Raw genomic sequence first — 24,384 nt, forward strand, 5'->3', positions numbered from 1 at the left:
AAAACTTGAAGGTCTACCTGATAAAGCGAGATTGTTAGTTGGAGATATGCTTTCTTCTATCGCAAAAGCAGGTGTAAAATTAACTAAAAGAGGGAATGGATTATATCTTTCTAATAAATAAATGAGCATTGATGAGTGGTTTAAAGAATTTGGAAAGAATAAAACATCAAATTTACAACTTGTCAAATATTGTAAGAAATTAAAAATTCATAATGTGGTTATTTGTATGAGAGATGAATTAACAAATGTGCCTAAACATACAAAGAATATTATTACGAACTTCAAAGATAATAATGGGAATGGTTCTCATTGGGTTTGTATTTTTTAATCGTCAAGACAAATATTATTTTGATAGTTTTGGTCTTCCACCACCTGTTGAAGTCAAAAAATTCTTCCAGAATGGTGTTTATGAAACATTTCAAGTCCAAGAATTAAATTCCAAGTGTTGTGGTCAATTATGTCTGTTTGTGTTATTTCAACTCAACAAAAATAAAAAAATTTTATGACATTATTTTTAATGTAATATAAATGACTTATGTTGGTAAAGATGGTTCTATCCTTGGTGTATCCCAATAACTGGATATTGATTTATCAAATTATTACACAAAGGCACAGGCTGAATGACAGAAATATAATATAACCAAAAATATTAACATGAAAAATGCTTATAAATTAAAAAATTATCCAAGCCCGACTGACGCGAATGACTTGGTGAGATTAAGCGATTTATCACAATATATATCCTTAAATAAAACGGCCATGTATTCCAAAGATACAGAATCTTTGATTTTATCTCCAGGTCACACAGAATTCACAGCTCGAATTAAAATAAATTTTTATAAAGAAGGGTGAATCGTATGGATGAGAATAGAACAATGCGGGTATGATATGAATGATTTAGGGTATAATTGGTCATTTAAAATTGACCTAGAAGACCTGGAACAATTAAATCAGTCTCGTAAGGAAGAATATTATCCACTTGGTATGGAGAATGAGTTTTGTGGAGCCATGATTAGTAAACAACGAATAAAAGAATTTAATAAGGGTAAATATAATAATGGTTTTGCCCTCGTTTATATCATGAAAACAGAAAAAAACAGGATTATATATTATAAGTAAGGAAATACAAAATGATTTAACTGTGGGAAGATGGGGAGGTGTTTCGTGCTATAATATTATTCTAACATATAATTCTAATACATAAATGACAGCAAGAAGGCTTCAACAAAATTATCATTTCTGTGTCCAAGCATTCCTTCAAGAAAAGGGTATTCTAATACATACAGATACAGAATCTTTGATTTTATCTCCAGGTCACACAGAATTCACAGCTCGAATTAAAATAAATTTTTATAAAGAAGGGTGAATCGTATGGATGAGAATAGAACAATGCGGGTATGATATGAATGATTTAGGGTATAATTGGTCATTTAAAATTGACCTAGAAGACCTGGAACAATTAAATCAGTCTCGTAAGGAAGAATATTATCCACTTGGTATGGAGAATGAGTTTTGTGGAGCCATGATTAGTAAACAACGAATAAAAGAATTTAATAAGGGTAAATATAATAATGGTTTTGCCCTCGTTTATATCATGAAAACAGAAAAAAACAGGATTATATATTATAAGTAAGGAAATACAAAATGATTTAACTGTGGGAAGATGGGGAGGTGTTTCGTGCTATAATATTATTCTAACATATAATTCTAATACATAAATGACAGCAAGAAGGCTTCAACAAAATTATCATTTCTGTGTCCAAGCATTCCTTCAAGAAAAGGGTATTTGGTATTTTAATAAATATGTTCTTCAACATAAGAATGAGACATTTTCAATAAAAGATTGGCATTATGCTGATGTTGATAAACCGACAACTTTAGATTTAATTAGAATGTTAAATTATGAAACAATTATAAAGTTAAGAAAAGGTAAGGCTCTTTTAGAAATTCAAAAGAAATGTTATTGGTTTCCTGTTGTAAAAAAAATTATTTTGGATACAGGAATAATAAGAAATCCTGATGAATATATGTGTGATATTCTATGGGGTGTAAGCGATTCAAGAATAGTAAGGGACAAGGAAGGAGTTGAAGAGAGAGAAGAGGAGGAAAAGGAGAAGAGAGAGAAGGAGGAGAGGGAGAAGAAAGAGGAGGAAAGAGAGAAGAGAGAGAGGAGGAGGAGAGGGAGAAGAAAGAGAAGGAGAAGACAGAAAAGGAGAGGGAGGAGAGGGAGAAGAGAGAGAAGAGAGAGGAGGAAAGAGAGAGACTAAATAAATATGAAAATATGGAAACCGATGAGATTAAAAAAAGATTGGGGATATTGCAGAAAATAACTCAACCCACCGAGGAGGAAAACGAAGAATGGACAAGTCTATTTGCAATATTTTCGACAAGACTATTGACATCGGCAAGATATTCATTTTAATTCAAGTTTTTCATTTTTTTTTTCTTAAATAAATGGAAGAGAGAGTGAAGGCATTTCTCAGGATTCTTTATGTTTTAAAAATTAAGATTCAAATGTGCATGTTGGAAACTAAAAAGGTTTTTGCACTCTGCAGGAATTTTTCTCATAAATAAATGAGTTATTGCCTCAAATGTAAAAAAAAAAACTAATACTAAAAATATTTCGGATATTAAAAGTAAAAATAACAGGGTAATACAAAAAGGTACATGTTCGGTGTGTGCTTCAAAAAAAAATCAATTTATCTCCAAACACAAACTCCGAGGAGATATACAAAAGTTTTTATCAGGAAGTAAATTTACAACGACTGGAATACCAGGGGAATTACATCTACCAGGGTATTCTTTCTGTGATCCAGGCACAAACTTGGATAAAAGATTAGATGAGGCAGACAATCCGAAATCATGGATAAACCCATCAATAGAGTTGATGAAGTGTGCATGAGACACGATATTGATTATGGGAACACCACAACTTTGGAAGAAAAGCATGAAGCCGATAGAGAAATGTTGTATAATTTGTCTCTGATACAAAATCCAACCTTGAGAGAAAAAGTTGATCGGTTCATCGTGAAGAAGATGATCAGTGCTAAATTGAAACTTGGACTTCGAAATTCAAAAAACTTATAGGCTCCAATGATGTCATTAAGACTGAAGAGCAATTAGCTGATGAATTACATAAACCAATATTCACAAAGTTTCGTAGAAGGAAGGTTTATTCCAAGGAAGTTGATTATATCTGGTCCGCTGATTTGATTGAACTCAATGATGATAAGGGGTACAAGTATGCTTTAACCGTTATTGATTTGAGGAGTAGATATGCATGGGTTGTCCCTTTAAAAAAAACAAAACAGGAAATACTCTTATGTTAGCCTTTCAACAGATATTTAATAAAAGTAAGAGAAAACCAAAAAAATTGTGGACTGATGAGGGTCGAGAGTTTTATAACAAGACATTTATGAATTTTCTAAAAAATAACAGTATTACATTATACAGTACCTTGAATGAAGATAAGGCCGTTGTTGTTGAACGTTTTAATCGTACCTTAAAAGAGAGACTATATAAAAAATTCACAGAACTCGGTTCGCAACAATGGTCATCTTTTATTCAGGATATTGTGGATAAGTATAATGACACGATTCACACGTCAACGAATATGAAACCATCACAAACATTTACAAAATTAAAATATGAAAAAGAGATTAATATCAGAAAACCTAAGTTCAAAGTTGGTGATATCGTAAGAATATATAGGTGGAAATCTCATTTTGAAAAAGGTTATATTAAACGATGGACGAGCGAACTTTTTAAAATTGTTTATGTAATAGATACGGTTCCTTGGATTTATAAGATATATGATTTAGAAGGGGAAGAGATTTTAGGTTCATTTTATTCACAGGAATTACAAAAGACAAAACAAAGCAGATTATACCCATGGGAGCAATGGGTTGGTCCTTCACTCCCTCCTACTATACACCGTTGTGGACACTCGAGGGTCAAGTCCAAGGTGTATAACAGTATATAATGTGTGTGAAGGGGGACTTTCTTAGATCTGTGAACCCCAAACACAGAATCCTCAACTGAATAGTCAAGGCTTAACTTTTGTTTTTTGGTGTGTGTGTGTGCAATGGGAGCAATGGGTTGGCGCTTCACTCCCTCCGACTATACACCGTTGTGGACACTCGAGGGCCAAGTCCGAGGTGTATAACAGTATATAATGTATGTCAAGGTTGACGTTCTTAGATCTGTGAACCCCAAACACAGAATCCTCAACTGAATAGTCAAGGCTTAACGTGTGTGTGTGTGTGTGTGTGTGTGTGTGTGTGTGTGTGTGTGTGTGTGTGTGTGTGTGTGTGTGTGTGTGTGTGTCCCAACCCTCACATTCAAAATCTTAACCCCAACCATCACATTAAAAATCTTAACCCCAACCCCCCAACCCTCGCCCAACACAATGTCTTTTTCAAAATGAGATTTCCACCTATATATATTTTTTCGTTTTTTTTTCTCTTCTTCCAATTCTGTCTTTTAAGGCTTTCAGGTTTGATGATGCAGAAAGGGGGAGTGAGCCTGCACTTTCTTCCCAGAACTAACAATATATTTTTTTAATGTTTTTTTTCTCTTCCAATTCTGTCTTTTAAGGCTTTCAGGTTTGATAACATAGAAAGGGGGAGTAAGAACTTTCTTGATAGGTTTAGATCCCAAAGAGTGGTAGCATTTCAAGTCTCCAAAATAAACCCAACTTTCCAAGTCTCCAAGGTATAACCACATTCCTGTTGAGTTTCCAAGATACATATCACATTGTGAGTTATCAAGCCAGAACCCACATTTCAAGTCTCCAAAAATATAACCATCTATCCAAGACTCCAAGGTTGAATCACAATTTCCAGAAATATAGTGGGTTTCGGTGATAGATCTCACATAGTATAACTGTAGATCATCAAGGAAAACTCCATTTTTCCAATTTTTATGGGTTTCAGTGATAGATCTCACATAGTATAACTGTGGATCATCAAGGAAATCTTCATTTTTCCAATTTTGATGGGTTTCAGTGATAGATCTCACATAGTATAACTGTGGATCATCAAGGAAAACTCCATTTTTCCAATTTTTATGGGTTTCAGTGATAGATCTCACATAGTATAACTGTGGATCATCAAGGAAATCTCCATTTTTCCAATTTGTATGGGTTTCAGTGATAGATCTCACATCGTATAACTGTGGATCATCAAGGAAAACTCCATTTTTCAAAATGTCTGAAATTTGTGAGTCTCCAAGGTAAAACTTATATTCTGGCTCATCAAGGTATAACTTGTTCAGGGGGTATTGTCTTGAGAACTCGCAATGAGTATATTGTTGCAAAACTCTTTTTCAGGACTTTGCTGGTCTCCAAGGTATAACTCTTTGGTTGGATCATCAAGGACGAACTCGTTCTGTGGGTCTTGGTCGCTCATAAGGTCTTCAACCAAGCCAACAATTTCACCCCAAGTTGTAGCAAAAGCAGTATTTTCATTTCGTATTTCAGATACAATTTCCTGTGAGAGAAAATAATAATGTATTAATCAAGTGATTTAATTATTAAATGAGTATGCTTCAATCAAAGTTTGAAAATAGGAAAATAAAATCTTACCTCAACAGATAAGAGGTTTGAATCCAGTTCATCAACTTGAAGGTTTAGTTCCATACAAGTAGTCAATCTCCAAGGAACCCCAAAGCCATCCCACTCAAGGCCTAGCTCGTTCTGTGGGTCTTGGTCGCTCACAAGGTCTTCAACCAAGCCAACAATTTCGCCCAAAGTTGTGGCAAAATCGGTATTTTCAGATTCAATTTCCTGTGAGAGAAAATAATAATGTATTAATTAAGTTATTTAATTATTAAATGAGTCGATGCTTAAATCAAACTGAAAATAGGGAAATAAAATCTTACCTCAATGGATAAGAGGTTTGAATCCAGTTTATCAACTTGAAGGTTTAGTTCCATACAAGTTGGAGTTCCAGGCAAGCACACAGCACACCATTGCCAGCAAAAAAAAATGTTTAAAATGGAGCCTGGGCTTGAGGCTTTTATCGGGAAAGACTGGTGGGTGTGGTTTCCTTTGGAAATTTCCTGGGCAAGCCCAGGCAAGCCTTCGTTGGAAAATTTTTCAAAACCATAACATTCCAGAATTTTCTCGTGATTTCTTTGTGAGTCAGAGATGAACTGGAAATGATGTAAGAGTAGACGGGGCTTAGCAAAAGTGGGTGGGGCTTTGGGAAAGTGGGCGTGGCTTACGAAAATACCTCATAAAGAGTGGGTGGGGCTTAGAGAAAGTAGGCGTGGCTTAGCAAAAGTGGGCGTGGCTTACATAAATACCTCAGGAAAAGTGGGCGGGGCTTTGGGAAAAGTGGGCGGGGCTATAAAAATTTCATCTGCAATGGGTGGGGCTTATGAAAAGTGGGCGTGGCTTAACAAAAATAACCTGTGGCTCAGGAGGTGGTCAAACAAGAGCATTAAGAGAAGTTTATCATTTCGTAATGGCACAAAAGGGGTATCTTAAAAAATATAAAGATTCAAATGTTTTGTTTTTAAATATGTTAGATGGGGATTATTGTGCAAAGAAAATTAAACTATTGAAGGAATTTGAGAATGAACAAATCTTTGTAGGTTCAATGAGTGAGCTAAACAATATGCATTGGTTATTTGAAAAAGAGTGTCCCGAGGCTTAGATGTTTCAGATATTTCTTCAGAATCACCTTCAACAAATCACATTACTACTTTACTACTTGAACAAATCTTTATCTTATTGCATTGGCTATTTGACAAAAAGTGTCCCGAGGTTAAAAGGGGAGACAAATAAATATACCTTGGGATAAAAAGGGGGTTTACTTTTAAGGAAAAAAAAAAAATGAATCGCTGAAAATCCCCCATTCATTTACATGGGGAAAAGTGAGCCAGAATCAGTGTATTCACCCTACTCCTATTGTTGTTGTTCTTCTTCCTATTGTTGTTCTTCTTCCTATTGTTGTTGTTCTTCGTATTGTTCTTCCAATTCTTGTTCTTGTTCTTCTTCTTGTTCTTCTTCTTGTTCTTGTTGTTGTTGTTATTCTTCCTATTGTTCTTCTTCCTATTGTTCTTCTTCTTCTTCTCCATCTTGTTGTTTTGTTGTTGTTGTTCTTCTTTTTCCTCTTCTTCTTCTTCTTCCTCTTCTTCTTATTGTTCATCTTCTTCTTGTTCTTCTTCTTGTTCCCCCTATAGGTTAAATCAGTAATTTAGAATTTGTTCAAGATTCCTGTGATAGCTTGCCTGCTCTTTGTGAATGACACTGTGGGATCTTTTATGTCCACCAACGAATGATGGCAGACGGAACACAGTTAGTTGTGTAACTTAGGGACGGCACACACATTGGTGTCTCTCCCTGCCTGCGAGACACCAGGCTGACAGTTTATAGCTGGCTCGGGATTCAAAGTCAGGCTAGACAGCTCAGAGTTGACTGAACATAGCTTTCAACTATTGCTGCCAGCCCAATAATATGACTTATTCAGAGAAAGATAAACTTCAATATTGACCCAGATCTTGAGGATTATGCATTTGGTCTCTTCCCTTTAGGACTTGGAAACCGAAGAAGAAATACAGGCAGAAATGAATGGACTCATTCAGAAAGTCACAGAGCACCAGAGCATTCTGCAGCGCATTGCTGCGCCAAACATGCGGGCCATGGAGAAGCTGGAGAGTGTTCGAGACAAATTCCAAGAGACGGTAGATGGTAAGGGATTCCATGCTGGTTCCTATTTGCCAAGGTTGATGTTTTTAATGTTTAGCACTAGTCACCTTCCACTGTTTGTTTGTTACCATCAAGCTCGAGCAAGTGAGTAGATTTTTATTTTGATGTTAAAAAATGAATGCATTCATTGCAGTGAAAGAGTAGAACTTTTTTGTGTTGGGACATGTTGGATTACGTATTTGATTATTTTTGCAAGTTTACTTTGAAAGGTTAGCTGTGGTTCTCCATCTAAATGCTTTGCTTATAATTATAATGTCATTATGGTTTTTGAAGATGAAGGTCAGGAGTGGTTAGTTGAGATGTATTGGTGAGAAAAAAGTTTTATCTGGTAAATTCTTCAATGAGTTTGGTCACCTGATCTAGATCAGGCTACTTTGACCTTAATAAAGCATCTATCAAGAAGATTGTTGTAAGCTGAGATGGTCAAAAAGAAGCAAAGTCATAAATACATGTATTTGATGAAAGTGCATAAAGACAGATCTGGACCATCCCGAAGAGAGCAGAGTTGAAGGAGTTCTCCCATGCGTCACCTGACGTATGACGTGAGGATGCAGAGAGTCATTGTATTGTCAGGTTTTTACATCAATTTAATTAACTAGTGCGGGCCCGTAGGTGCGTGCCAGTATGTGCAGCTTCGTTCCTTCGCTCTCGTAAACGACAACTGGATTGGGGCATTGTTTCAATTAGATCGGACCAACCATATCATAAATAAATGGCCATAAATAAATGGCCATTTATTTATAAATAAATGGCAATAAATAAATGGCCATAACTTGGGAAACACCTGGGAAACATACTCAGGTCCCCAGCATCAATTGTGACGTCATATCAAATGAAGAAGAAGAATTGTGACGTCAATCGTGCAAAAAAAAACCCCATTAATTGTGACGTCATTCGTGATGTCATAGCACCGTGTCTTGTCATTGGTCGACAGATAAATGGCCGTAACTTGGGAACCGCGCTTCCAATTAATACCAAACCTCGAAAAGGCACATCTGCGGGTCCCCGGCAATATTCCTGGCAAGTTTCAATCAGATCGGACCGGCGGTCGTCGAGAAACGGCGGTCGCATACAGACAGACAGACAGACAGACACACACACAGAGATTGCTGGAATTATAGATAGATATTTGAAAGCTTTTCTTGTGATGCTAACCTTTTACATCTAAAATTTATGTGCTACTGCAGATGTCAAGGAAATTAGCCTGGGGTTTGGAAAATTATAAGGAACAAACAAACGAACAAGAAAGATGTGCATTGCATGATACTTGCGAAATCCAAATAAACAATAATTACTATGGAAACAATTTCGCAATTTAGAAAATTTGACCTATCAAGTGTTTTACATGATTGATTGTTATATATAACAAACTGGCTGATAAAATTTCTAACTGCTGACAAAAGGTGTTTTACATATTTCTAATTGCCTTAACCTTGACCTTTGATTATAGTTTTGACCAAACGTTACACTCGTATATTACACATGTGTACAAATATGCTGTGTAAGTTTCAATTTGATATCTTGCAAAATTATCGAGGGATGGTAATAATAAATTCACAAAATGTCCCATTTTGATTTATAATGGGGTGAAATTGTTGTCATGGAAACCAATAAATGTTAAAATGGTTAAATTGGTCATTCTGATTTTTGGTGAAGTGATTCTGCCTCAATATGCAAGCCCTGTTTAAATTTCAAGTCAATTGGATGAAAATTGATGATTTTATGTGACCTTGACCTCTGACCCTTTGAGCTTTTGACCTCAAAAACAATATGCTTCCAGGTTTTGATTGGTGAGCAAATTCAGTGACCCAATATGGAAATTCTGTTCAAACTGGTGGAGTACCCACCCCCCCGGGTGGGTAGAGATTGTGCATTACTTGCTGATAAAAAGCAGTCAGTATATTGCAAGAAGACGGTTGATGTTTGTGTCGTGTGGGTCGAAACAGTCAAAGTGGTCTAAAGGGTCTATAAAGAGCTTAAATGTCCAAGAAAGCGTATTTTCCAATGGTAGTTAGTCAAAAGGGTTTGTTCCAATAGTAGTTGGGGTCAAAGAGGTCTCTAAGGTCTAAAGGGTATATAGTGTCTTAAAAGGTCTAAAAGGACTCTAAGGGGTTGAAAAGGTCTAAAAGGTACATTCCAATAATACATAATTAATAGACATAATCATGGTCCAACTCCCATTCAAACAGTACATAATTAATAGACATACTCACGTGGGTGAACCAAGGCTTCACCTCAACGAGGATTCACAAGTCACCTGTTTTTCAGTTTTATATATTGTTGCAGACCCGGAGTCGCAGGGGTACAATGATGGAGGAGATATCCCTGGTTTCTACCCAGACTCAAAGGGAATTGCAGGTCATCGTGTCACGGCGGGTCGTTAATCGACTGCGAATGCCAATAATTTGACCACGTGATCCAGTGTCCTCCATCTGACAACTGTTTAACGAGGAACACATGGTCGCCTTATCGGGGAAACGCTCCCTCGATGCGTACTTGTGTTATTTACCGTATCAGGTGCAGCCGAGCAGAGCTGCCAAGTATGCACCGGCTAATAAGCAGATTATGGGGGATAACTTCCTGGCTACGCTAAGACACGGACCATGCTGGACCAATGGAGGAAAAGACAAAAACCGGCTGGGTACATTTATAATGAGCACATTAATTTTAACAAAGCAAGGAAAGTTATGTGGCACTGTAATGGATTTATTCACAAATGTACAGCAGGGATAAGCAAGGAAATCATGGATGCGGCAAAAGAAATGCAATATTCACAAAAGAAGATACAGTGCAGATTTATCCCAAGTAAACTTATAGTAGACAATGTTAAATTACACGATACATGACAGGCGCCATGACGCACGCACGCACGCACGCACGCACGCACGCACGCACGCACGCACGCACACACACACACACACACACACACACACACACACACACACACACGAGGAAAATTAGAAATAGCCCAGAGAGATAAGAGGCAGTTGAGGACTAGCAACCTCATGGTATCTGGCATGGTCGGCGGACCAGCACAACCCAGTCGCTTAGGAAGGGGGAGGAGGGAGGAAAACTGAATGTGTCTATGGTATGGAAGTGAGAGATGCAAATATAGTGCGGCATGGTGTAAGAGGAAAGTGTGAGAGATGCGAGTCAGTAAGGTCACTCTGAAAACTGTTGTTCGGGACTTGCCCTCACCGATTGCTCTTTGTGTGTCCACAGTGGACGAGACGTAGATGGGAGAGAAGATGCGTCAGAGTAAGACCTTAACGGAGTTGTGTAAGAGTCTGTAAGTGATAATGTTGGCTGCTGCATGCAGTGGATCACCCGGTATTGGTTCTGGCTCGTTTTGGCATTCGATTGCTGCTCCTCCCTCTCTTATTGGTCGCACTGAGTTGTGGCGAGATTCACTCGGGCACTGGAGAGTTCTTGGCTGACCGCCTCGAGAGGTGAAGTGAAGCCTTCCCAGTCTGCTGAAGTCTGCTTCAAGTCTGCCTTTTCCGAAGTCACCTGCAGTCTCGCAGTCTGTAAGCCAAATTGCTCCTTTTATGGGCCCTGCATGAGGGAGGACCTAAAATTCGGATCAAACGTGGCTGTAGGCGTTTCTGAGCTCCCCCATTGGCACACAGTGGTCACCCCATGCCGTAGCCATGCCCCACCAGGCATCGGAATCGAAAATAGCCCCATTTGCTTTTAGACCTTGCCATGCATCAGAGCTCTGAGATTAACAGGGGCCGAGAGTTTTCGGGAGTGCTCTCCGGCTCCGATCGTGCGCTTGACTCCATTTAAGCGTGGCCATTTCTGGAAATCCCAGCGCTATCCGTACGTCTTCAAATGAATCCCAGTGCATGCTTGTGCTTTAAGTTACATGCCGAAACAACCCGACTCTCATTCTTTTGCCATCTTTGGCATCTTTAGAAACTGTGTGTGTGTCCAAAGGGCAGATGGTAGTTGTGGTTGTAGGAAGGTGAAAGAATGTTGTGGCATTTGTGGTGAAGAGATTGGGTGAGATGGTTGTAGATGTGGCATTGCGGCAAAGAGATTGGAGGAAGTGTTTGTCGATGTGGCGTTGCAATGAAGAGATTTGAGGTGTTCATAGCTGTGGTGGTTGTGGTGAAGAAATGGATGCAGGTGATTGTGGGGATTTTTAGAAGACTTGTGGAGTGGTTATTGTTAGTGTTGTAACGTTGTGGTGAGCATAATGAAGTTCTGTTGGATTTTGGCACACAGTTTGAAAGGAAATTGGTGTGCATTTGCAAGGGAACCCCACTGTGCTTCTCTTTCCTGGCGCTGCCACTGTTCTGTATACATGCTTGTTTGTGTGGTTTGTGCAAGAAGTAAAGTAAGATAAAAGAAAGAGTAGAAGATTGAAGACCTAACTAAAAGCCCTATGCAACTCATCTTTCCCATTTACTTACTAGACATATGGAAAGGACTAACTAAACACATACTAATGAAATAACTCCCTTGAGATTGCTGTGTGTTGTGTGTCATTGACTCGGAGGAGTGCCGGTTTTGCAAAACTGCAACACTATATACATTACAGTACAGTACTCAGCATTTTTACCCATCGCTTTGCTGACAGATTTAATCAAAAGATGGTATGTTGTACTTCACAAACATTTTGCTCTGTTCAATCTATCATTTGCCGAAGGTCATCTTCCATCTGCTTGGAAGTCAGCTATCATCATCTTTGTCAGCCAACCATGCTGCTTATGTATGGCATGAGCAAAAATCACCCTCCACTTCACTGTAAAACTCAGTGTTGGGTGCTTTGGCTTGAACCTCCACTGAAAATAAGTGACATGAAACGTTTTGAAAATTTTGAATTATTCTCTCTCAGATTTCAACATCACCATCATGCATATTATCAAGTTGTTTAAACTTTCTTTATATAAGACGATGTTGATTTGTAATGAAACGGAAGACCAAGAAGGAACCTGAAGAAGTAAAGAGCAAAGATGGAGTCATCAAGAGGAACCTGGATTCGGGTTTCAGCCACTACTCCACAACCCTCAAACCCATCCACGTGCAGCCAAGTGAGCCTCACAGAAAAATTTCTGCAATAATTCACTTCTCCTTTTAGAGATAGATAATGAAAGAGAGAAATAGAGAGTAAAAGAGATGAAAGAGAATAAAAAGCAAGAATTAGAATGAACAAAGAGAATTATATTAAAAAAAAAATTATTCCAGAAAGGTGAAAGGAACAAAGAACAAAGATGTCGGGAAGAACTCGAACAGATAGATTTCAGCAGTTACTTCCCAGGCACAAACACAGCAACATGTACAAGCTGCCATAGGTCCATCAGCAGGGACGCACAGTCCACACAGCATCAGGATATGGTACAAACATAATCAAACGGAAGACCAAGAAGGAACCCGGAGAATTAAAGAGAATGTGGAGCCATACGATATGCAGTGACTTAGAAAGAATTGGGGTCTTCCACCCACCCTGATCCTCCTCCCCCAGATATGCTATCCAGCCAGAAACCATATTTGGGGTACTCTTGGGAAATAGGCAAGATTTTGTTGGATTTGGTTCAGTGGTGTTTTACTTTTTGAAGCATATATAAATATACAAATTCACTTTTATCATATAGACAGATATAAAGTGAATCTGATGAAAATTGACAATTTATGTGACCTTTACCTTTGACCCAATGACCTCAAAAACCATAGGCTTCGAGCTTGTGACTACTTCGACCAGGTGGTTAAGTTTCGTGAAGATCGGAGTCGAATTGCCTGTTGGAGGCAATTTTCAAAAAAACCTGTTGAGGCGATAGACAGACCAGACCAACCAATACACTTGCAAATCTTCAATTTCACAAGCAACAAACAGACTCACTCTTATATGTACGTCTCGATTTATTGACTTGTACAGTGCATCTTTTCTGAAGAATCACTTTCTGGTTTTTTTCTTCTTGTTATTAGTATTTATTTTTTATAAGTTATGGATACCTCTACAGAGTCATTTATTTGTAAATATTGGTCTTGTACAAAGCTGTTTTAAACATCTTGAAAGTTTGACTCAACTGTTTGTGCAGAGTTCGAAGCAGCCCGTAAAAGGGCGAAGAAGGCAAAACTTGCATTCGAGCAAGTTAAGAAGGAGCGTTTCGACCGATTCAATGCCTGCTTTGATGCCGTTTCCACCAACATTGATGAGATTTACAAGGCACTGTCTCGTAACACAAGCGCACAGGTAGGTTTTGAAAATCTTTGTGGCTCTTGGTTCATAAGTTACTTTTGGAGATGTGATTTGATCATCCTTATTTCTATCTTTTGAAGCTTGTGGAAGCTATTTTTCATCCATTGTTGTGATGCAGATGACATTTTGTGACAGACGGCAGGAGTGGTAGATTAATGGGGCTTCTGAGACATCCATGCAAATGAATGTGGAAAATGGGGAAAACTCTGAATTGAACCCCGAAAACCCCTAAACAGGAGACTGATTCCTCCCCCCCACCCCCATTCAAATGAATGGGGAAACTTTTCTGACTCCAGGCCCATCAGGTCAAAAGAGGAGAATGATTTTCTCTCCCCCCCCACCCCCCCTCTGACTCTCTGACTCTCGGTCAATGGGGTCAAAAGAAGAGATCGATCTCTGCCCCATTACTTACTGATTTACTTTTATATTTTCATTCCACTCAAAGAGTGAGCCAATGAATATTTGTCCATGTTCTACTTCAGGTAATAAATTAATTTTCCTATTACATTCATCACCATCGAGTATATTCACAAATATTATTTTAGAACTTCGTTCTTGGTCTAAATATCTTTGTTGAGCAGAAATAAAATGATAAACTTCTCTTAATGCTCTTGATTGACCACCTCCTGAGCCACATATCATTTTGAGATTATAGTAAATTGTTTTTCCATTGTTTAATTGATAACCATCAAAGTTTTCAGTCCATTCAAGGATATTAATTTTTTTTCTTTACATCCTCTAACTTATTTGTAATTAAATTTATCCGCTTATTTGTTTTATCTACTTTTACCCCGGTTATTTCTTCAATAAGACTTATTTGATATTTCTCACATTCTTTATGTTTTCCATTTAAGTACCAAGGTTGATTACATCTCCACTCTTTGGTTTGATTATTGCTTGGTTCTATCATTTATAAATCAGTAAAAAACGGAAGTAGTCCCTCAGCACTTATACTTATAACCATAAGGGAGACTATTAATTCCATTCTCTAAAATATATCTTTTATCATCAAAAGCTCCTAATGCTTTCTTATTTATTTGTTCTGTATATAATTGATGTTTATAACTTCTTATTTTATTCATTTTTCTATACTCTTCCTTCTTTAAGATTAAACAGTTGTAATAATGTTTAAAGTTTATTGTTTCATTTCTTATTTTTTTCTTTATTCCCTTTAACTTCTTTTTACACCTTTCAATATTATTGTCAAGATATGTAAAAGCATAAGCCTTTGCTCTCAATCTTTTAAATTCACTCATAACCTTCCCACCCAATTCATCTTTAAACTTACCAATAACCTTTTCGTTATTTTATGAAAACAACACATCACCAGGTTTATAATTACTTATGTTATATATTTATATATATATATATATATATATATATATATATATATATATATATATTATCAATCATAGCCTCATATACATCTCGAGTCTATTTCTAATAAAAAAAACTATCTGTATCCATATATAACAATGACACATTATCCTTATACTTTAATTTTAAATTATTAAAGTAATAGTCATACATAAACAACTTTGACAAATCAAGAATTGATGTTCCTATATAAATAGGTTTATCCATTTCAATACTCTCTTTTTTTCAAATGAATAGCACAAAAGTTCTCTGAAAATACCTCCACCCGTTCAAAACTTGGTTTGTTAATTAACTTTGAGGCCTGTTTCCAAGATGTAGCAAGTCTTATGTTTTCTCGATTCCTAACATTTTCCATAGTCTTTCCAAATACAGCATTATTCGTTAATTTACAAAAGTCCTTCTCAAAATCTGTTTCTGCGTTTTTTCTCTTTTCTGTATTAAAATCAATGTACTTCTTTAACCATGGACTTTGTTTAAATTTCAAAATCCTATGAATTTTCCTCACTCTCAACCCAGCAGATAAATATTGTCTCAAGTTCCTTTAATGTAAAACATAACTTTCTTTATCATTTAATGTAGTAAGTAATTTTTCTGAAGATTTACCCTTTATATTAAATGTGACTGTTGGTAATCACTTAACCATTCTTTTCTTGGACTTTCTTTATCGGAGGTATAGGGTAGGTCTTTCTGTTTATTATGAAGTTCTTCAGGGTATTTTAAATCAACCTCAAAATAATATCCAACTTCAGCCTCATCCAATTTTTTTTTGAGAGGAGTTAACGTTAACAATATCAAGTAAAACTTTTTCATAATGTTTTTCTTTAACCCATTTAAGTTTCCCATAAGGTAAAGATTGAGACATAGCCCACCCATACAAATTGTTAGCATCATAATACATCAGGTAAGAGTTTTCCTCATTCTTATTATCATCAGGAAGATATTTGTTATTTGCTTTAGCATATCTCTTGGAACATACTTGAGATATTCCTCCTCTTTTAGCCTTCTCTATCATTAAAAGCATATCTATATCACTGATTAATTCCAAATTTTGTTTTGTCATTTTTAACATAGCACTCCAAGCCAAACCCGGGGCTGTGTAATAGTGAGCGGGGTCTAATCCATAAGAATTTTTATTATGACAGACTGTTGTAAAAGTTTCAAACACATCACTTAATAACAGTACATCAGTTTTAAGATATAAATCATGATATTCCCCAAGATTCTTTCTATTAAACTTTTCTCAAACCTTTTTAGCTTGTGTATAATCTTTATCAGAAATATGAGTGTTATTCAACTTACCATAGTAACGTTTCCTTGAAGGAAGTTGTGTTTCTTTAAACCTTTCAAATGAATCCATATGGTCATATGGATATATTCCCTTTTGTGATAGGAAATCAATCTCTTCTTGATTTGAGAAATATGATTTAAGACTTGGGAAGTTTTTAATATTTGATGCGAACTCAGATAATGAATCTCCCATAAACTTGTATGTGTCAAGAAATCTGATATGGGTTATGGGGGATGTATAAATTGTTTTTGTGAATGATGTATTTTTTATCTGTTTTTGGAATGGCGAAAAAATTTCCGAATGTCTTTGAAAGTTCATTTATAAATAGCTGTGTGTCATAGTGAGCGTTGTTGTGAAGAAAGACAGGAATAAAATTTGGAGGCTTGTAATTAAGATTACAATGGGAATGAGCTGGACCTCTATGTTTACCAGTAAGATGACAGTGATCCCTAACTTTGGCCTCTCCCTCAATTTCCTCATCACATATATGACAGATGCTGTTCTTTCTAAATTCCTTTTTATCTTCCTTTGTTAATAACATTGGTTTATAGGTTTTCACCATTATTTATCTTAGTCTTATACAATCTTTTTCCAATCGTCTTACAAACTCCTCTGAGGCATCTTCTCCTCTATAAAGTTCTAACTTGTTGTATTCATCACCAACAACTGATTTCATATAATAACAGAAACCACAAGGAGTATGTTTTTGATATTTATTTCTGTATGATTTATTTGGATTTGGGGAAACAGTATCTATCTTTTCAAGGATACTTTCAAAATCAGCATATATCACAAACGGATGTTTTATAGATTTGTTAAAATCTTTGAATGATATGTTTGAACCTGCTTTTGGTAAATTGATTACGATTTATTTATTATTACTACAATATTTTGAATGTTGATTTAATTGTTCTTTTGTGTGAAAGGAGTTGAGACATCTCTTACAAGGATACGTTTTACATTTTCTCTTATATATTTGTGATTTGGTTAATCTTGAGAAATTTTTGATGAAAGTATAATGTGATTTTTTCCTTTGAAGTAAAGTGGAGAAGGTCAATGTGTGTTTCATCATTTTTATAGTTGTTTGAAATTTTTAATATCTGAACTTTGTTTGTATCCGTTAATCCATATACATTAACAGATAGATTATTCATTTTCTCAAATTTAGGAATATCTCTCAATGACATTGGAAACTTTAAATCTTTAACATTTAATGTATTCTCATATTTCTTATAATGTTCAACCCTTTCAGGTTTCCATTGTGGAGGATGTAAGTGAGCAAGAACAGACCATAGAAAACATTTATTATCTTTGTTTTGAATATTAACAACCGCTTTCTTAAGTTTTATCTCTATTGGTAAATCAATATAAGAAGAAGCTTGAAGTGGATCTGATTTTAAGATGTGTATATCTAAAAAGATTATTTTTGTGATAGTAAATCCACTACCTACTACAGTGTTATCAACATCTTGTTCCTGTCTCTGGAGATCATCGTAAACATCACATCTTACAAAATCTTGAAATGTTGAGATAAAGTGTGGGTTTGTCCTCATTTCGGGAGTAGTTTCATCATCTTGTCTTACCATTTTCAATTTTACTCCCATATGCAACTTAAAAGTTTTCATTTCACTTAATGTGTTTTTAACTACAGTTTCAATACTTTGTTTAACCATATCAACGGCTTCCTTGATTGAAGATGGTCCAGGGTCTTGAAAACGAAACAATCTTATTTTTATATGCCCTTTAAAGGCCCGATCAGTGTTTTCAATGGAGAATTTAGCTTCCCTTTCTTCATTGTTCTTGTGTTTGCATGATTGTAGGTGTTTATTATAATTTTTTTAAAAAGAATATCATTATCACATCTATCACAATGTTTTGTTTCTTGGTCAAGTGGAGATATTCGTTTGAAAAGATTGAATGTGTGTTTGTTGGTTTGAAGGTGTTTTTTTATAATATTTATATTCGTGATTACAAACATCGCAGCACGTTGTATTCACCATATTTATATTATAAAACTTTGCTTAAAATAAAATGTTCTTGATGAAAATTTCGTTTAATTTATAGGTGAATCTGTGCTTAAAACCATTTTATCCTCCAACTTTTTTCACTTAATAAATACAATATATCAAGACACAAAAGACAAGTTTCGATCAATCTCTTCATTTGTTAAAGATATTGAGAAATATGTCAAGGATGTAAAATTGAACAAAGATAAATATCACAACTGTTCGATAAAAACAATTATGGTGAACAATATGAGTTCTTCAATTTCCTTCAGTGGAAGGGCTTTTAGTATATCTGGAAGAACATCAAATAAAGTGTCTCTCACAAAAGTTTCTCCTCTCCTTCTGGTAATATTGTTACGGCTGTGGAAATTCACAAACCACCATTAAGGGCCCGTAGGTGAGATATCTCTAAGTACATGTGTAGTTAGCCCAAACCCGTTGTATAGAGGGAATTTGAATTCCCTCTATACAACGACTGAATTGTCCGTCCGGTGGGCGACGCGGTCGCGATTCGAGTGACGTGACCGTCCGCACGCCGGTGGGTGCGAATTCTCAACACTGGTGTCAGGAGTGGGATACAAACCCATCCCCCTCCTCGCAATTTAGTCGTGACCCTCCGGGAACTATCGCCCGGAGCCAGTCACGGGTAGGCCTTTCGACCTCACCACAATCGTGCCAATCGGCCACCCGCGTAGGATAGGGTTGTTCGCCAAACTCGACCTACCTAAGTACCCACGCAGATGGTAAACCGGGCGATCGTACCTCGCCGCAGGTCGACTCCGGACGCGAGCTGCTTGGGTGGCCCGTTTCGTACTATCGGGATAACCGAGCGGTGTTATCGTCGACCTCGACGGTTCAGATTATTTACCCGCTACGAACCCTTTACGTGAAGCAGGATGGAGGGTCAATAAAGAAAAGACGAAGCAAAACGGGAAAACAGTTCACACAATGCACATTTATTTCCCGGCACACGGAAAGCACATATATACAGCCATACAGTCAAAATGCACATATAGCAACCAAAACAAAAGCAACAACGATGCAGATTTACTACCGACTACGCTTGCACACGGCAACACTTATACAGTTCTACTTTACAGATGGCGCCAACACACATTTACACAAAAGGAAAGAAGCCACCCTCATAGACAAGGGGGCAGACAGGCCTGTAGGCCAATATGTGCGCGTGACCTGGAGGAGCGGCCAGGTCCGCGAGACCGGGAGTTCCTACCCGAATCCCCGTGACGCGTTGGCAGGCGAGCCGCAGATGTGGCCGCGCGGCTGTGCCCCGACTCCGTGCTCCTTGGTGGGTTTCGTTGGCACGACGTTTGGAGTGGGGTGGGAATGGGCCGGCTTTTGCACTATCTCAGCGTGGGGGAAAGGGGAATTGTTGATGCTCTGGGGGAGGGAGATGGCTGGCTGGCTTGGGTCCCGCAACGAGCGATCCCACACCGCGATCTCGTCGCTGACCGCCGTCCTTCTCGCCTCGGACCCGAGCTCCTTTGCCTCTTCCCGCAACTCTTCTCAGCCGACTCCAGAACCCAAGTCTGTCGATGACACTCTCTTCCCCCGGCTCTCTTCCACTCTCCAACCAAAACTGACTCACTCTGCCACACCGATGACTTCGCCACCCGACTCGACTTTTATAGGCTGGCAGGGGTAGCTAATATGCAAATATCCGGATCAGGATGACCTCGGGGGCGGAGCCACGCTCGCCCATTAGTCGGAGGAAACGGGGGCGTGAACCTCCCCTGATCCTAGAATTTGCATATATCGAATTCACACAGACGCGCCTGGAGGCGGGGCCAAGCCGCCCCGCGCTTGCTAATTGGATGGAGGAGAAGTGGGCGTGTAGCGTTATTGATCTGAATTTTCCCTCGGAAAGGCCGCTATTTGCGCTCGGCACCAATTGCCGAACGGGCCCGAGACAGCCCGACGTTCAGTGTTCACAGGTGGTGCGGGAATGGCCGTAGAAGTAGAGAGGCGAAGGTGGTGGAGGGTTTTCGGTGGTGGTTGATGGTTATGGTGCCGTTGGGAATGGCGGTGATGCGATGTTTGCAGGATTGAGTTGTGAAGGTAAAGGTCGTGGCTGTTGGCGTTGTTGTTGTTGTCTGAGGGTTGGAGCGTGGTTTTAGTTGGTGATGGCTGGCATGGTGGTTAAGGTGGTTGTTGTGTGATGGCGGTTGAGACGTGGTTGGTTTAAAATAAAGATAGAACAGAAAAACGCCTAACTCAAAGGATCGCAGCCCGAATGAATCACATAAATTCCCTCTCTACAACGGGTTTGGGCTAACGTCACATGTACTTAGAGATATCTCACCTACGGGCTCTGAATGGTGGTTTGCGAATTTCCACAGCCATAACAGTATATTCGAAACTATAAAAAGCAATGAAACAAGAAAAAGTATCAAAAAATAAAAACCTTATGGATGAAGCTTTAGAAAGAAAAGATAAGACCATCTGTAATATGCAAGGAGAAATTTGTATTTTTTTCAACAACCCAAAATATATAAATCCTGATGAAATAAAGGATGTTAATATATCAGGTGAAATGACATTTTGTTCAATAGTAGTTAACGATCATTTTAAAATTACCTTTAATCTAAAAAATGTGGTGGTTGAATCTGTTCATGAAAAAAAGTACATAGATATCGATGATAATGTTTTTTTCTATTAATTAAATGAGTCATTATTCAAATGAAGATTTTGAAGATTATGAGAGTGATTATGATACCGAGAGTTTGTGTTCAAACGATAGTTATGATACCGAGAGTTTGTGTTCAAACGATAGTCATGAAAGTAGTTTTATAGATGATTGTGAAAGTACCGAAGATGATACCGAAGATGAACTTTTGTTTAAGTAAAGTTTTACTTTATAAATATGTTAGATTTTGAGCCTCTTGAATTCCCTGATTCTCCATCTGACAAATTTGAGAATTGTCCTGCGTGTTAAAGACGGGGATTAAACACAGAGTCAAAAGCCTATAAACAATATATATTCTGTGATTATCTTCTAATTAATGAAAATAAAAAATTTAAAAAGGAAAATAATTATTTTAGATTTACACCAAAAATGAATTACTTTACAAGATTGATTAGAGAAATGAATGTAAAGTATGAGGGTGATAACACACCTTTCCTTACAAGGGAAGAAACTGAACGTATTAGAGAAATGTTCAAAGGATTGTTGATATATATATTATTCACGATGGTCATTTTCAGGGAAATATCAACACAATATATTGTATAAATAAAATAATGGATTATCTTGAAATTAAACCCGAACTTGGGATAAAATATAGAGTTTCTAAAAAAGCCAATAATAAATTAAATAACCTGTTTTCAAAATATATTAATGAATGATTTTTTTTTACCCATTTGGGAAAATAAGATAAAATTTAACAATCATAAAAATCTTCCAAATTCATTAAGATGTCTCATAGTTGGTTCAAGCGGATGTGGAAAAAACTTGCTTACTTTTGAAGATGCTCCTGACTCCCAACATTTTAGATTATGATAATTTAATAATTTTCACAAAGTCGAGTTTTCAACCTGAGTATCAACGACTCTCACAAGGTTTTAATGCTGGTCTTCAAAAAGAAGATATAATCGGTTTATTTAAACTTCAAAACAATCTAAATGATAACATTGAAGATATTGTTATGGCTGTGGAAATTCGCATTACACCATAAAGGGTCCTCAGGTGAGATATATCGGTAAGTCCATGTGTAGTTAGCCCAAACCCGTTGTATAGAGGGAATATATGTGATCCATTTGGGCTGCGATTCTTCAGTTAGTCGTTTTTCTTTTGCTGCGTTATTTTGGTGCAAGAACAACAACGAACATCGCCACAACCAACATCTCAACGATCACGCCATTCACTACACGACGCCAACAATCACGCCATTCACACCACGACGCCACCTTCCACAACTATGCTACCACCATCTTCGCCACTCACCATTCAACGAGCACCGTGCGGTCACGATCTCCATGGGACGGATGAAAGGAGTGGAGTGGCAGCAGCAACAAGGGTGCGAAGGGGCACCTCCCGCCCAAAACTCCCGCTTAAATATCTCCCGCCCAAAACGCCCGCGCAAATATCTCCCACCCGAATCTTCCTTCCCTCGTCGTCCTAAGTGAGAAAGGGGGAGGGGTGGCGTGTCCTCTCCCGATTGGCGGATGCGCGGTGTGACGCGGCCGGGGGAGAGGAACGCCCCCCTTCGAGGCATTTTCTGGAAGCGTCTCGAAGGAAGGAGGAGCTAAGAACGGGGCGGAGCGAAGGGCGGAGCCAGACCCTACAAAAGGCGTGGGTGTGGGGGTGGGTGTCGGTTGTCCCTGAATAAAAATTGTCGAGTTGATGGAGAGTCCCTGCTTATGGTTCGTTCTTTCGGAGGAAGAGGTTGAGGTTCTGTTCGTTCGTTCGGGTCTGGACGTGGTCGGGTGAGGGTCGTCGAATTGGCGCAGGTCGTTGAATTGCCACGGGTCGTCGAACCTAGTCCCTGGTGATTGTTCCTGGTCAGAGGGTCGATCGGAGCCGGTGCAGTCCTGAGACCCCGCTAGTGGGACGGAGCGCCTGCCATTTCCCTCCCCCCCCACCCCGTCCGCACCGAGATAGCGGCCAAAACCCGGCCCATTCCCCCAAAACCCCATCCGAGCTGTCGGGCGGACGACACATGCAGGCGCGAGGCACGAGCCCAGTGGACCACGCCAGAGGGACTCGGAGTTGCGGTCGCCAAGAGCTGGACGACGTGCTCAGGGAAGTCGCAACTTCCTTTTCTTTTGGGGTTTTGTGTAAATGTCTGTGGGTGGCGCCAGTCTTGAGAAGTAGAACTGTTTTAAGTGTTGCCGTGTGAATTGCCTTATTCGGTTGTCGATCTGCGTTGGTTCTTTGCTGGTGTTTTTCTTTGCATAAACGTATACGTGTATTGCTTTTGTTCCTTTGTTTTACTGTAATATACGTGCCTTCCATGCTTCCGTGAATAAATGTGCTTGTCCGATTGTTCCCCGTTTTGCTTCGTCTTTTCCTTTTATTGAATCTCCATCTTGCATCACGTAAGGGGTTGGTAGTGGGTTTAAAACACCCGGTAAATAATCTGAACCGTCAAGGTCGACGATAATTCTGCTCGGTTATCCCTGTAGCACAGAACGAGCCGCTAAAGCGGTTCGTGTCCTGAGTCGACCTGTGGCGTGGTACAACTCCCCAGTACGCTATCCGCGTGGGTAGTTAGGTAAATCGACCATTCGGCGATCGGACCCTATTTCACACAGGTAGAATGCGGACTGAGTTGTGGTGAGGTTAAACCCCCACCCGTGACTAGCTCCCGGCGTTGTTCCGAGAGGGTCATGACTGAATTGCATGTTCGGTGGGCGAAGCGGCCGCTATTGGTTAAAAGCGGTCGTTCGCACGCCGGCGGGGCAAGAATTCACAACAATATAATACAACTATTTTGTGATACACAGAGATAGAAAAAGAAATCAAAACCGATAACTTGTATTCTTAGTAGTAGGGTAAGAATACTGATTCTGGCTCACTTTTCCCCATGTAAATGAATGGGGGATTTTCAGCGATGAATTTTTTCTTTTTTTCCATAAAAAATAAATCGCCTTTTTAGCCCAAGGTATATTTATTTGTCTCCCCTTTTAACCTAGGGGCTCTCTATTCAAATAACCTATGCAACAAGATAAAGATTTGTTCAAGTAGTAAAGTCGTAATGTGATTTGTTAAAGGTGATTCGAAAGAAATATCTGAAACGTCTAAGCCTCGGGACACTCTTTATCAAATAACCGATGC

At 38.3% G+C, this 24,384-nt stretch overlaps 1 protein-coding gene across 2 annotated transcripts in view; it reads left to right on the forward strand.

The window, feature by feature from the left end:
• Positions 1–24,384, forward strand: part of LOC147018070 (structural maintenance of chromosomes protein 1A-like) — a 147,138-nt gene that overhangs the window by 84,500 nt on the left and 38,254 nt on the right. For both annotated transcript variants that reach the window (XM_085897384.1, XM_085897383.1), the window contains exons 22-23: positions 7,540–7,696; positions 13,759–13,913. In XM_085897384.1, the coding sequence (XP_085753510.1) occupies positions 7,540–7,696; positions 13,759–13,913 (312 nt within the window). The remainder of the gene's footprint in view (positions 1–7,539; positions 7,697–13,758; positions 13,914–24,384) is intronic.

Source organism: Eptatretus burgeri, chromosome 10 (assembly GCF_056783735.1).
Source record: "Eptatretus burgeri isolate ZD-2024b chromosome 10, Ebu_testis_v1, whole genome shotgun sequence".
In the NCBI taxonomy this organism is placed as follows: Eukaryota; Metazoa; Chordata; class Myxini; order Myxiniformes; family Myxinidae; genus Eptatretus; species Eptatretus burgeri.